The 14,604-nt window shown below is 50.3% G+C and overlaps 2 protein-coding genes across 4 annotated transcripts in view; one reads left to right on the top strand and one right to left on the bottom strand.

Moving 5' to 3' along the window:
- CPD (carboxypeptidase D) overlaps positions 1 to 2,939 on the bottom strand; it is a 27,511-nt gene extending 24,572 nt beyond the window's left edge. Inside the window, exon 1 of the mRNA XM_074889842.1 lies at positions 2,255 to 2,939. Coding sequence (XP_074745943.1) covers positions 2,255 to 2,904 — 650 coding nt within the window. The 5' untranslated portion in view covers positions 2,905 to 2,939. The remainder of the gene's footprint in view (positions 1 to 2,254) is intronic.
- Positions 1,813 to 14,466, top strand: TMIGD1 (transmembrane and immunoglobulin domain containing 1). 3 transcript variants are annotated; one of them, XM_074889851.1, is made up of 8 exons: positions 1,813 to 1,958; positions 9,221 to 9,357; positions 9,895 to 9,995; positions 11,003 to 11,281; positions 11,779 to 12,057; positions 12,922 to 13,025; positions 13,297 to 13,325; positions 14,331 to 14,466. In XM_074889851.1, exons 1-8 carry the CDS (start codon positions 1,917 to 1,919, stop codon positions 14,332 to 14,334), a joined length of 975 nt encoding a protein of 324 aa, XP_074745952.1. In that variant the 5' UTR covers positions 1,813 to 1,916; the 3' UTR covers positions 14,335 to 14,466. The 3 variants fall into 3 exon arrangements, with proteins under 3 accessions (XP_074745952.1, XP_074745953.1, XP_074745954.1); XM_074889852.1 differs by lacking the exon at positions 14,331 to 14,466 and having other exon boundaries at positions 13,297 to 13,329; XM_074889853.1 differs by lacking the exons at positions 1,813 to 1,958; positions 9,221 to 9,357 and adding an exon at positions 9,513 to 9,643.
- Positions 14,467 to 14,604: the final 138 nt, after the last annotated feature.

Below are 14,604 nucleotides of genomic sequence, written 5' to 3'. Positions count from 1 at the left end.
CAGCCCTGTGCAGGGAGAACGCCTGTGGAGCTGCAGCTACACCAACGTTACGTTAACAGATATGCACTCATCCCACACCGAGCTGGCTACCGTTGGACAAAAAGATACACTGTCCTGGGAGACATATCCCCTTGTATTAACAGCAGCCTCCAACACAGCAAGCAGGGTTGTAAGAGGGTCTGAACAGCGTCCAAGTGGGAGCACAGTGGAGAAGTCAGCAGATTTTTGCAATAAACCAGCTCTCAGGACTGGTTTATTCACTCCCCAAACTGACATCTGGCATTACTGGAGATGAAACAAGTTTCTTGCTGCAGCCTAAGACAGAGCCCTCAAACTCCGTGACAGACAAGCAGTGCCCTCAGCATAAAGCCATGTACACGGCTCTTCGTCAAGCTTTGAGCAACACCTGGTATGTCCAACAGAACTGACTTGCATAAATAAAATCTGGATGGGTGACAGAGCTGTCAAAATCTCGTCAGAAAATACAGCATGGCGTGCCATTTATCACACTAATTTGATCACAGGCAGCATAAGCATTTCAATGAATCCTAAAGGTAATTGTCTCTGCTCTTCCTCTTTCCACCAAATACAGCATTGAGGGAAAAAGAGCTCTCCTCATTCAGTCAAATGGGATTTAGTTTCTGAGCAGAGGTAATGTGACCAATACCTTTGCCTTGCTTAAAATAGCGCACACGAATTGCATTACACTCTCTATCTCTTTTTTAAATCAAACAGTTGTGTTTACCCATTCATTATTTTATCAGTGGTTATGTTAGTTTAACAATTGTACCAGCATTAACTGCCGCTGCCAGGCAGAGGGATGCACAAAGCACCACGTCCTTCCTGTTTCACCCTCTCTTACATGCAAATCCCACCTCAAACACTTGCAAAAAAAAAAAAAAAAAAGCCCAAGGTATTTTCAAAATGATACTAAGAATGTGCGTGAGTTTCCTTAGTAACTAATTCTGAGTTGAACCAAATCTGGAGGGATTTTAGTGCAAACTGCTGCATTGGAGCTGTCCTAAAGGATCCTTAGGACAAGCAATTACTGGTGCAGTTCATGAAGTTCCTCTAGAGCAATAATCTCCATGGGCACCACCATCCACCAAGTTTTAGTAAAGACAGTTTGTCCAACCAAATTTTGTTCGCTACATCTGAGCAAACATTATACAATGCTGAACGTTGTGTGTGTTGGTTGGATCCAACCAACAGCCTTACAGTGCACCATGGCCATCAGCCAGCCCCTCTCTGTTTCTCTCCCTATCCTCCTTTTGGGAAAAGGGCCACAGTTTGTTTTGGTGCGTTGTTCATGTCCGATCAGACTTTGCCTTCTGGCTTCCTCTGCACAACTTCACATGGTTCGTTGCACTGAATTTAGTGGTTTGGACCCTCCACAGTTCTCTAAAGAGCAGATAGCAAACGAAGAGACAGTGCCCAGACTGGCTGCTGAGCTTCCCAGGGCTGCCCCGGGCCCCAAACCACAGCTGGGCTGCAAAGGTGTCATCTCCCCTCCCGGACTGCCCTGCTCCAGGCACGGCAGCTTCCCACCATTCACCCCCTTGGAAGGTGAGAGCCTTCAGGATCAGCGTGGGCACTTAAGATCTCAGTCCTGCACACTTCGACAGGACAGACGGGGAAGACAGCCGCAGGAGCAGGGCCTGTATTTGGAAACGCTGCCGCACAGAGCATTATTGCTAAATCCAGGGAATTTTCCATGAAACATAAAAATGGGGAGAAGTCCTGTTCAACGCAACTCTGTTAATGTGTTTATACACAGACCAGCTATACGCTTAACCCCAAGTATTTTAAGCATCCCACAGCTCAGGGTGAAAGCATTAGTGGCCCCAAGAGCAAGACACACAGACAGGCTTAAGAGTCAGAGCAGATGAGAAGTTTCCAGCTGCGGGCTCCTGGAGATGGGAGACATGCTGATGGCCACGGAGGCCAGGAACGTCTGGGTGAGTGCAGGGCACAGGGTGTGCCCAGGCCGGCTAGCATGGCTCCTTGGCAGGTGCACAGCAAACTGTGGCCACTAAACCGCTCTCCCCAGCACGAGGGTTACCGGGTGTGCGGTTGACCCCAGCAACGGGCCAACCTTTATCGCAAAAGTGGGGGAAATGTCTTTTTTCCCCCAAACCCTGCTAAGAAGCGCTGTGAAAGGCTGAAGGCAGGCTGAAGCCCCCATGGAACAGAGCCGAGGGTCTCCCCTTCCCCGGAGGAAGATGCCGAGAGCGCGGGGCCGGGCCGCACTCACTTGTTGCGGCGCATCCAGGCGATGAGGGCTCGCACCTCGGGCACGGGCTCCAGGTCGGGCTCGGCGACCCCGAACTGGTCGGGGAAGCTGCGGTTGAGGTCGCGGCCGCGGCTGTTCTCCCGGCCGCCCTCCGCCCCACCACCGCCGCCGCAGTCGCCTTCGCGGGCGCGCTCGAAGCCGTCGGGGTTGAGGCTGGGCAGCAGGTAGAGGTCGGTGGTGTTGAGCAGGCGGCCGATGCGCTCCTCGCCGCCGGCCCAGCCCCGCACCAGCTCCTGGGCCAGGCGGAGCAGCAGCGGCCGCGCCAGCGGCTCGTCCCCGTGCATGTTCCCGACCAGCTTCACCTGCGGGCGGCCGGGCAGGGCCGCGCCGCCGGGCTCCTCGCCGGCCCGCTCCGGCCCCAGCCCCGCCGTCAGGCGCAGCACCCACAGCGGCCGCCCCTCCACCGAGTCGCCGATGCTGAAGAGCCGCGCCAGGCCCGGGGGGGCCGCGGCCGCCAGCGCCCGTAGCGCCTCGCCCAGCTCGGCCGAGTGCAGGTACCGCAGCGCCTCACCGGGCCCCGCCGCCTCCGCTTTCTTGATGTGGGCGCCGCGGGCCGGGCCCAGCAGCAACGCGCAGAGGAGCGGGAGCGACCACCGCGCCGCGGTCGCCATGGCCCCGCCGCACAACCGGCCTCACCGGGCCACGGGAGGAGGCGGTGGCGCTGGCCCCGCCCACGGGCGGGCACTGCTTCCGCCGCCCGCCAATGAGCGACGGCCGAGGGGGAGGAGCCGCGAGGGCGAGGCGGCGGGGGACCAATGAGAAGCGGTAAGAGAGCTCTGCGTCATAAAGGGGCGGGGCGCCGGGAGCATGGCGGCGCCCCCTGCGGGACGGCCTCGGCCTCGGCCTCGGCCTCGGTCCCGGTCCCGGTCCCGGTCCCGGCCCCGCGGGAGGGACGCGGGGGCCAAGCGGGAGCGTGAGGCGGCGGCGGGGACCGGCTTGCGCTCCCCGAAGCTTATTCCTATGAGGAGCTATTCCTCCTTGGGAAGAAAACGGCCTTCGGCTTTCCGCGCTCAGCGTTTCCCCTCCCGAAAGCCCCCGCAGGAGCAGGGCAGGGGCCCGCGGAGCCCGTCCACGGTGCTCACCGGTGCAGCAGATATGAATAATAATCCAAGAGCGAGTTGCTGTAAACAGGGGGACAAAGACCAGCGCTTGACAACGCTCCCCGTAGCTCAGAGGGGCATCACAACACGCTGTTGCCACAGCACCCTCCCCAACAGATAGAGCCTAAACACAAAACACAAACGCTCTGGGGGTGGAAGGAGCGGGGTGGCCTCTTGCCTTGGCGCAGTGACCAGCTGCGGTTCACAGGGGCCAAAGTCCCGCTGCCAGTGCCTGTCTCCCTGGAGGGAAGCGCATGTGGCCTGCCCTGACGGTGCCACCAGCTCAGGCTGGACCTCTGGGGATGTGTTTGATGGTTTTTGTGTTGTGCGTTGCAGTACGGCAAAGTACTGCAGAACTGAGAAGATACATTAATAAACCTTCAGGGTTTCCTCCATTCAGATCTTTGCTAATTCCTTTTTTTGAGGCAGGCAAGATGATAGGGAATAACAAGCAGAGTAGCTTACTCTTCAGAAACTGTGTTGCAGTCCATAAAACATTGAAAGTGTCCGACAGTGGATTCCTGTCAATTCCTGTTTAACTTTTCAGTAGTATCTCATGTACACATCTGCTTCCCAGCTCTGGCATTTCCTGTTGGAGACACAAGCTCTGAGTCTAGCACATAAAACTGATTTTCAGGGGAACCGTCAGTGGTGTGACTCTTTCATCTCACTGCATTCCGGGATCCTTTGCGTGAGAGATCAGATGATGCAAACTTCTGTGTCAGCCAGGCGTGGTACAGCATCAAAAGGGCCCTGAGGAAAAGGAGAGTAAATTGGCTTCTTTTTCTTGGGGCTCATCTGCGCTGCACAGTCATTAAGAGAGAGACAAGCAGGGAACAGGGATTATCCATCAAAAAGATGCCCCAGATCTAATTAAACTGGAAAAGCCAAAAGACCTTGGTCATCAAGATGTTCTCAAACCAAAAGGGAGAAGGAACGGCAAGAGCGAATTTGGCTGTCTCAAAAGTGATCACCGCTACATAGCTTTAAGTCCTCAGTCTACAAATAAATTGCTCTGGATTTACACAGAGTAACTGAGCTCATTTCCCTTTTTAGCTGATAAAAGCCCAGTTGTCTGGAATTTCAACAAACCAATTGTAAAAGCAGCATGTGGCAGAAGACTGATGAGTCATCCACTCATTTTCTCAGCAGCCAGTAACAACAAAACCTCATTTCCTTGGGCCAACCTAAGAGAGCTCTGCCTTCCCGATCCCTGGGTGAGCAAGACTGTAGATTAGGTGACGACCTGCAAGAAGCCACCTCCTCCTCAGCTCTGCCCTCTGCTCCTGCTTGTTGAGAGCTTCAGCCCTGGCACTCAAGAACGTGGTTACTCAGGGGCTGCGGCTTTTGCCTTACGACACTCTCTGCAGTGCTTCTAGCCACAGAGGAGTGAGGTTTCCTCCTGAAGATTGGCAGCAAATGATTCCCCATGAACTGGAAAGATGGAGCAGCTCAGTCTTTGCAGATTCCTCGTGAAAGGAAAGAGGGATGACGCCACAGCAGGGAAGTTAAAACTGCTAATATTGTTTGGCAGCACTTCACAAGATCAAATCAGCACTTGGTTTTCCAGCAGAGCACTTCCAAGAAATCCCACTGGTGATGAAAGTTCCTAGGTAGACAAAAATAGCTGAGGTCCAGGCTGTAGAGCAGCCCCAGCAGAATACAGTCTTGAAAGAGAAGCAGATCTGAGAAATACTGCTAGGGAATGTCCCATACTGGCCATCAGAGAGCATCTAAATCAGGCAAGAAACAGGCACCCAGCTTAGCATCATCCTCAGTCATTTTTGTTTCCCAGAGGAAAAAACCCCTTGAAATCCAGCCCATCAGTGGCAGAGGAATGTTTTCTGTCCCCAAAAAAGAACAAATTCATGGGAACCTGGCAGATAATCTCTGCTATGATAGTCTTACCCTGTGGCAGAGGCAGGAGACTGCCTTGCAGATTGGTTCGAGCAGGTAGAAAATGGAGTTTCATAAGTGGATGATGCAAAGCAAAGACCAATAGTATTAATTTTCCTGAGCACTGCTAGATGTGAAAGCTGAAAGCTACTAAACAGCACTCCCTAGATGGGAAACTACAACAGCCAACATTTAAGTGGAATTTAATACAGATAAGTCACTTTTATCTCCTGCAGGGGACCTATATTGCTAATTTAATGCCAAGTTCTTTTCACATTTCCTTTTATTTGGGACCATATTTTTCAGAGTAGGATAGCAACAGCCACACTGGTGTACTATCTTTAGTCTTCTATCTCAAGATTGGTGACTGTTGGCACCCACCAGTGCTGGATGTAACCCAGAGTGGCGAGGAAAGGGGGGGACCAGTGCTGAGTGCTGCTAACAGCCAGCCGTGCGTACTGCACTGCAGCAGTTTGGTGGGGCTTTCGTGCACAGTCCTAAGAGTTTCTACAGTCCCTGGCTGCTTTCTTCACCACACAGGAAACACTGGCAAGTGTCTCAATGCTCTTGATTAGAGGTTAGACTTGCCCTCCCGGAATGTGGTTCCGATTCTTGCACTCACTTCAAAAAGGGACAGTTTAAGAGATCTGGGAGCAATTGCTTAAAGCGATGACTGAGGTTTTCTAAACCTAATTTACTCACACTTCTGAAAGCAAAATATGAGTATAACAATATCAGTAAAAGCCCAGGATATGGTTCCCTGTTTCATCACTAGGAGCGCAGACTCTGCAGGGGACTTTGCACTGCGCAGGTGGAAAACACAAGGGGAAATACCATCTCAGAAATGCATCCTCCTCCTCCTCCTCTGAGCCCAAAGGTTTCGGCAGACCTGTCCATGAGTGTGGCATTACTTCAGCCTTCTACAGGCTTTACTGTCCCTGAGCCTCTGCCGTGGTGATCACAGGGATCTCATCCTGTTTCCAGGGCTCCCACAAGGTGACTTTCCTCCCTCCCCGCCACTCGCCTGCAGGGCTGCCAGCTCCCCTGGCTGGGTAGCCAGTAGATGGCATCCGCGTCCAACACTTGTGCTGGAACTTCACCTTCCTGAGGGCTTCTCTGCTGCTTTTTTTAATCTCAGGGTCTGTTTCTTCATTAATGCCTACTTTTCATTTGAATGTTTAATGCCTCTAAGCAATTTATTTTAAAACTTCAAAATATTCGCTGGTTTGGTGGTCCTTTCACTATTCTTATTCCTTCCCAAGAATAAAGATCACTTATTCCTTTGTGTTCAATGGCATAGTGTGTGCTCTTTTATAGACCATCAGAACATAGAATTATTAACAAAATTATGAAAAAAATTACGTGAGATCTGTCCATCTCAACAGTGGAGGATTCGTGCAGTATGGGCTGGGAGTCTGAGAAATCAGGGAACATGGCATCTCCATAATCTTTATACTTGGGGAAAAGAGGTTCTGTAGGAGGGAACAGGAGCACTGAGTAAGTTCAAGTAGCATTTCTTACAGCCTCACTTTCCAGCCCAGATACCTGGCAAGCAGAGGCAGTGGGTTTGGGTGTTACAGTCATTCTCTAACAATGGAAGTGTTGCAAAACATGTAGCACCACATATTAAAAAGGGATTAGGAGCGGGGAACCACAATGAGTAGGAAGACAGGAGCAGCCTTTGAGCAGGGCCTCGGGCACTGTTGCAGAAACATGTTTTCTGGAGCGGGATTACAGCTACGTTAGAGGTGTTGTTTGCCTGACAAACGAACCCATAGATACAAACCCCAGCTTCCACACGTCTGTGCAGATCCTGCTATGCCCCAGACTCCAAAAGCAACCTTCAGCCCTCACAACTCTTCTGAATATAAATCGAGTTCTCATCTGCCAGTGAACACGCAGGGGATTACAAGTTGTGTCCCCTACCCCTGCAGGCACTGGGGTAATCAAGTGGAACACAAACTGCTGTGAAGTTTGGAATCGGAGGTTAAAGAGACCCAGTGGAAAAGAAACTTCTTCCCAATCTCTATCATGTTCTAAATCTTCTCTTCTCAGGTTTCTAAGGCTTGGATTACACCCAGGAATAGACTGGTGTTTATTAATTAATTCCCTTTGGGGCTGTTCAGAGTCATATTTAACAACAGTCTTATTCTGGGTTTGTTGGTCCAGCGTTGCCGTAAGGATGACAAGCAGGAACCGGTGTGGTGGATTACTCTGGCTCCAGCCCATGGTCTGTCTAATCCAGCCTTGACAGTGCTGGATCCAAATACCTCAGAGAGGGCTGGATCCTTTGCTGTGCAGTACAGAGTATCTGCCTCACTGAAGAGGTCCTCCCAGTCCCAGTCACTGGTGACTGCTTTACATTCTGGAACATGAGGTTTACATCCCTCCTAAACGTAATGGAAAGGTGAATAACGCAACCCTCAAAACTCTAGAACTCAGTAATTAGACACCCACAAGATAATTACGCCCAGTATGAAAAGAAAAGTGTGAAAAGTCATTGCGAAAGTAATTCTTATTGGTTTAAAAATGTTGCCTTTCAGTGCCTCTGGCCAAGTAACACCTTGCTTTTCTAGTCTCTCTCCCTTCAGCAGATCTCAAAGCTCATTGCAAAACAGGATGCTGCCATTGCCTTCATTTAAAAAACGTAAACCAGATGAACCTGAGCTCACCTTGCTGCCCATCACACAGACCTGCCGCAAACCGGGGACAGAATTTTTCCCAGGTCCCACCTGATGCTGTGCCTTGCATCATGACAAACCCACCGCAGAACAGCTGTTGTCTGACAATCTTTTCCCTTACTCTCATTTCTAGACTAAAAAAATACCCCAAAACTCCATGCTTTCATTCTTTACATCCTCGCTTACTCTAAACTCCTTCTCCTGACGTATCATCACGACGCAGTGCCCAGAGGGAGCACAGACCTCCCCGTGCTCTCCTGCCTTTGGCTCACGTCTTGGCAGGAGCACACGAGCCGTTTCCCAGCCAGTCCCTTTGCCTCCCTCTCTCTTTCAACTCAGCTTAATACCAAACCACAAAGATCACTTTATGCTTAGGAAGATCATTTTGGCTGAAGTTTGTACTGGACCATAAGCCAACATTTAGTCAAATGCTACAAGGACAGGACATATAACTTCCTAAAAATGGTGGAAGAAGCGGAATTTATTTCTTAAAATTTCTTAAATTGAGTTTGAAGGTAAAAAGTGAGTTAAAGGCTGGACACATTTCTAAACCAGCAGTTTTCTAGAAGACAGGCTGAGTACTGTCTCTTTAAAGGGACTTTTGTACACTTTTTTTTTTAAACTGAATATGATTCCCTGTTAATTTTAAGGGTAAACCAATGAACACAGGAAAAGTTATATTAAGAAACACTCAAAGGCAGCTCATGTTTGCAACAGCCCTGCAAATAAATAGCGCTGTATGCTCGTGTGCTCTCTGCGTCCAGCCGGCCCTCACTGCCCACCTCTGGGCCGCTGAGCCGGGCCACTGCGTCTGCAGGCAAAGAAAATGTGTCCCAGGCTCCTCCTGCTCATGAAATGCACTTTATGGCTCTGCTGAGCCATAACCTGATGAGTGACGTGCCTTGTGCCTGCGGGGACACCGAGAGTGGTGAGAACATGGTCTGGAGGCTGCGAGGACCCCATCCTTTGCAACCACGTCACCGTTGTCCTGCTGAAGTACAAACAGACAATTTCAGACACTTTTTCCCGTAGCTGAGTGCTTCAGTTGTGCCCTCCGCAGACACGCAGGCCATGCACACAGCTGTCCCAGCAGCTGGGGGACCCTCACTCTATGTTGGGGGGTGCCCAGGGCTGAGCTAACCACAGGAACGCCCTGGGGGTACACACCAGCGAGCAGGACAGTGTCTCTGCTCTCTCCTCTGCCAACGTGCAGTTCAAAGTCTGAATCGGTGCATTTTCTCATTTTCCAGTCGAAGGAGGACACAGCAACAGAGCTTTGGGCAGGAAGGGGCAAATCAGAGTCTACTCCCGCTCTAGGACAATCTAGGATAAACTTCCTATGGCTTGAAACAGTGTCATGGACACCAAGAAAGCTGAGAGGGAAAAGGTATTATTTTTGGCTGAAGGTCTTTATAGCTGATGCAGGAACTCTCTCATTAGTTACTCATTGCCTTGGCAAGTCTCATAAAACAGCCAGCAGAGCCCAGCAAATACTTTTCTTCAGTGTCCTGGGAGCTCAGAAATCCAGGAATTGAACGAGGCCTTGAACCCATTTTATGGACTCAGTTCTTACTGAGCTACCATAAAATATTAACATTCAGACCTTATAAATAAGGAGGGGAAAGAGCTGTGCATTTCTTAGCAGGAGCAGCCTCTCCAGAGACTCTTCCAAGGTAAGTCCAGTGCTATGCAACCCAGAGAGGGGTTCCCCTGATAGAGAGGTGATTGGCAACAACGAACTCGTAAAACCCCCTTGATTCTGCTCTGAACAGGAAAAGGCCCTGCAACAAATCCACTTAGTTTATTCCTTGGTGATTCTGTCCCCTCTGGGAGGGCTCCCCCCAGGGTGTCTGATGGCAGCAAGCAATTAACCCTCTGCGAGCCCCGAGCAGAGGCAGCAACGCTGTGACCCTCTCTCCAATAGACGCCAGCTGGGTCCCTCCGAGATGGCGCAGAGAAGCAGCCTCACAGTCCCCTATGAAGTGCCTGTCCTTGCTGTTTGCTTTTTGGCATGTGTAGCCACAGGTAAGCAATGGAAGAAATCGGTGGTGGCTTTATCCAAGCCCCATCATGCTGACATGCGCCACTGGCCGGGGTTGGGCAGTGCCTGGGGTGATGTGCCACGCCAGCATCCCAGCTCTCAGATGTTCCAGAGCTCATCCCCAAGAGGACTGTCTGAAACCTGGTCTCTCATTTTGAGAGTAGCTGAGAAGGGAATGGGGAAGCTTCAGTGTTTTGCAACATTACTGCAGCAGCTGCACAGGGGTGACGAGGCCACCATTTTCAAACCTGCCCTAAGCAGTGAAAAGTGTGATAGCTTTGGCCACCTGGGAACACCAGGGAAGAGACAGGGAGCTCAGACTTCTTTATATTCACAGGACTATAGTGCCTTTTTATTATGAGATATATTTTTAGTTCATTAATCTATGGCCCAGGCTCCAGAAGTGAGTTTCAGCCCATCACAAAAGCTTATTTCCTATACTAGTTCTTCATTTAGTACGTCCTGAGGTTTGTGTATTAAACAAACTGCAACTCTTCAACAGCCAGACTCAGACTGGCCAGGGTATGGCTGAGGGGCTGATTAACTAATTTATACACTCAAGCGCATTCAGCTCCAACCCAAAACCAGCGTCCCAAACCATGAGCACAAAACCTGAGGGCACAGGTATGCTGCAGCGGGGATTTGTTGCAAGAGGGTGCCCAAGACTGGAGGGATGGGGATGAGCTTTTGCTGTGTGTTACATGGTCACTGCTGGTTTTCAGACATTTTGTTATTACAGGTCAGGCTTTGGCGTTCTTGCAGTCAGTCGCAAAAGCCTGATTTTGATTTTAAATAACTGTGAAAGGAGTTTTGTGATGAAGACAATTTCTTGTCTCAAAAACTAAAGTCCTACCTGAAAACAGCTGTTAGACTGAAGCCTGAAACTCTGTCCCTCCTCCAATGTCAAGGGCCTGGAGAAGCTAGCAGGGCAGCTTTTGTGGGAAGGGTACAGTTTAGGATGCTTAGTGCCCTTGTTCTCCTTCTTTTGCAGGTTTGGAACTGTCTGTAAATAACCATGCTGCTGACTTCTCCCTGTCTACGCTGCCTGGCCCTCCCCTCTCCCTCTCCTGCCTAGTACAGAACAGCAGTCAGGCTGAGGAGCTGCTCTGGTACCGAGGAAATGGGAGAGTGGAGCTGAAAGATGGGAATAAAGTGAATATCAGTAACATCTGCGTATCCCCAGTCACTGAGTCTGACAATGGAGTCACTTTCACGTGCAGGCTGGCACGGAACAAGTCAGTGCAGGTGTCTGTGATCCTGGACGTCCAGTGTGAGTTGTGGTGGTGGATATCTGTGCAGAATGGCTGGGGTGGGACGAAATCAGGGGCTGAGCACCTCGGTGTCTGGGTGCTAGTTGAAGGTGGGGTGTTTTGCACCCTTGTACGCTGTCTTCACCGAGAAAAAATGCATTTAGGAGGAGATAACTCACGTGATAAGACACTCCCTTCCCACAGTGGTGCTTATGGCCTGATTTAATGCCTCTTTTATAGGGAGTGGGTGGGTCCTTGAGTAAGAAGATGTTCTGGGTATGTCCCTGCCTCCACCTAGATTCTTTCCCAAGGATACAAGTCAGGGCAGAGGAGTTACAGGAGTGACCACCTCTGCCACTGATTGTCCCGCTGATTCCCGGGGATCACAAAAGGCTGCACACCTGTGATGTGTTGCACCACTGAACAAGCTGCACAGGGATACGTAAAGGGAACTTATTTTGTGTTAAATGGTGAGCAGCATTATTAATGACCTGTTGAACTGCATTACTGTGAACAGTTCCTCCCTGGCTGACTGGAGAAGAGTCCCTCCAAATCGAAGAAGACAAAGATGTTACTCTGACCTGCAATGCCAAATCCAACCCTCAAGCCCAAGCAGCTTGGTATAAGAACAACACCACCTTGATCCTACAGCAAAATCGTTACCAGCTGTACCAGACTAGTGAGGTCTTTCAGCTCTCTATCAAAACAGTACAAAAGTCTGACAACGGGACCTACACCTGCATGGTGAAATCTTCTTTGGGAGAGGGGAGAAAGGATTTCCACTTGATAGTTGAAGGTAACAAGGCTGCTGCCAAACAGTAAGCTTTACAAATAACTCTCCATTCTCTTTTATACTGATAGCAAGCCATTTAGATTAAGAAGTGTAAGTGGAATGTGGTAAATTCCCCGCGTTAACTTTTGAGGGCACAGCAACAGCAAGGAGCTCTTCTTGCACCTGCGCCTGGGACCACAGCACCAGGAAGGGCCTTTCCCTCTCTACCTGTTATTCAGAGGCATTTGGCATGCGTGACCTGAGACAGTCTCAGCCCACTGTCCCGCTTCCCACGCTAACAGGGCACATTCAAGTGTGGTTTAAAGCACCTTAGGTCTTACCTGAAGCATCTTACTCTGACCATAGTGTTCCATCATGCCGAAAGAGCTGCTTAAGGGAAGAGAAGTTGTCTTCCAGAATTGACTATAGCGCTGCGGGCAACAGGGAGGTGGAAGCCTTGCTGGGGCTGGATGCTCAGGTCTCACACAGGTGACACAAGGTGAGGTGACCCACCAGGCATCCACTTCCCACCCACTGACCAGGCCCCTCTCATTTCTGTACTCTTGGACCAGGGAGGAAAGCAACGTTAGCTGTGTCAGTGGTACTTCTGGCCACCCCTATTTCCATGTGTAAGAGTGCCTTGGGGATCTTCTTCTTCAGGGACTGACGTTTCAATTCTTCCTTCAGTTCACTAAAGTGCAGGCTTGGCTCCCTTCTTCCCAGGGGACTAATGCACACAGTCGGTCTGTGGACAGCAGAGAGAGCACAGTTCAAATCAGCAGGGACAACCATGGGAAAAGAAATATGTCTTTCAGCAGTTCTGTGAAATGCTCTGTTTTATATGACTGTACTAATCTATCACATATTCAACCTCTTCTGTCTCGACAGATAAAAAACCTGTTTTCCCCCAGGAGGCCATTATTGCTGGTGTCGTGGTGGCTACAGTCACGGTACTTTTTGGAATTGTGGCTAGAAAAGATAAAATTTTTAAGGTATGGAAAGCTCTAGTTTCTTAGGAAAAAAAAAAGTATTGTTTTGTTGCAATGCCCTGGTTTTTTCTACCTTTTCTATTCTACTTTGCAGTGTTGCTTTCCGCTGTTATGAGAACTGCTACATATTACCTCCTGCTTTAGAATTACCAGGAGATAAATCAAATATTAGATATTTTAAGGTGGAAGGCAGTACGCACTTGCAAGATATTTGTAAAAATATCTCTATGGCCAGGAAATACAAAAGATAACAAGACTGTTTCTTTATTTTCAGTGCTTCAAAAGATCAAGTGAAACAGCTCTGTAAGTATTTGACTGCTTATTCATGCAGCTTCCAAACAACCCCCCTTTTTTAAGCCTTGGCAGAAACTGGGAAACAAAAGAGCACTCAGCTCACTAAACCCAGCCACGCAGAGTTACCGAGCTCTTGTTCTGGCTGGCTAACATGAGCCCACACCTCCTCCCCCAGTGGAGAGGGGTCCATGGGAACTGGCAGGGCACAGCATGGCTCCTGCCCTTGCTCTGGCCATCCCAAGGTCCCGGCTATGCCTGCGTGGAGGCAGTGGGGAACAAACACATGGACAGCCCAGAAAGCCAACTGTGTCCTGGGCTGGGTCAAGAGAAGTGTGGCCAGCAGGGCGAGGGAGGGGATCCTTCCCCTCTGCTCCCCTCTCGTGAGACCCCCCCTGCAGTGCTGTGTCCAGCTCTGGGGGCACCAACATCAGAAGGACAGACAAAGATGCTCGGGGGCTGGAGTACCTCCCCTGTGAGGACAGGCTGAGAGAGTTGGGGGTGTTCACCCTGGAGAAGAGAAGGCTCTGGGGAGACCTTATAACGGCCTCCCAGTACTTAAAGGGGGTACAGGAAAGGGGGGAGGGACTCTTTATCAGGGGTGTAGGGATAGGATGAGTGGTAACAGTTTTAAACTGAAAGAGGGGAGATTTAGATTAAATGTAAGGAAGGAATTCTTCCCTGTGAGGGTGGTGAGGCCCTGGCACAGGTTGCCCAGAGAAGCTGTGGCTGCCCCCTCCCTGGAAGGGTTCAAGGCCAGGTTGGACGGGGCTTTGGGCAACCTGGGCTGGTGGAAGGTGTCCCTGCCCATGGCAGGGGAGTGGGAACTGGATGATCTTTAAGGTCCCTTCCAACCCAAACCATTCTATGACTCTATGATTCTATGAAACATAACAGCATATCCCCAGCCTGCTGGAAGCTTTCTTGGAGCAGCACACAGCCCAGGTGAATTCAACTCACTTGGTTTCTTTTTCCCTAGTAGGCGATTTTTCATTTTTTCTCTTCATTTTGCTGCAGGTAAGGACCAGGTTCCTGTGCACACCCAGAAAACATCACTTCTAGTGGTGGAACTAAGCCCTTGAGTGAGATGATGAGATAAAGCACTGAAACAAGTTTTTCTGAGTCAAGATTATACAGTCTTTTCAAAATATAAGTGGTTCTTTGCATCTGTTCATTCTAACCTACTGCTTAGAGCACTGCCACGGGGGGTGGGCTGCCTGAGCCGCTGCCAGAGCTTGCCCTCTGTGCTGATTCCTATGAGGTCTGCATGTGCAGTCAGGCATTAGCCTAC

Source organism: Strix uralensis, chromosome 20, assembly GCF_047716275.1.
Source record: "Strix uralensis isolate ZFMK-TIS-50842 chromosome 20, bStrUra1, whole genome shotgun sequence".
Lineage (NCBI taxonomy): Eukaryota > Metazoa > Chordata > Aves > Strigiformes > Strigidae > Strix > Strix uralensis.
The sequence above is the reverse complement of the archived record's forward strand: the minus strand, read 5'-3'. Positions and strand labels throughout refer to the sequence as shown.

What these genes read in the sequence shown, in the direction of transcription:
- TMIGD1 (XM_074889851.1), top strand. Translation starts at nt 1,917, where the DNA reads ATGGGAGACATGCTGATGGCCACGGAGGCCAGGAACGTCTGG. An exon ending in TTTGGCATGTGTAGCCACAG is followed by an intron (nt 9,996 to 11,002) that starts GTAAGCAATGGA and finishes CTTCTTTTGCAG; the next exon opens with GTTTGGAACTGTCTGTAAAT. An exon ending in TTTCCACTTGATAGTTGAAG is followed by an intron (nt 12,058 to 12,921) that starts GTAACAAGGCTG and finishes CTGTCTCGACAG; the next exon opens with ATAAAAAACCTGTTTTCCCC.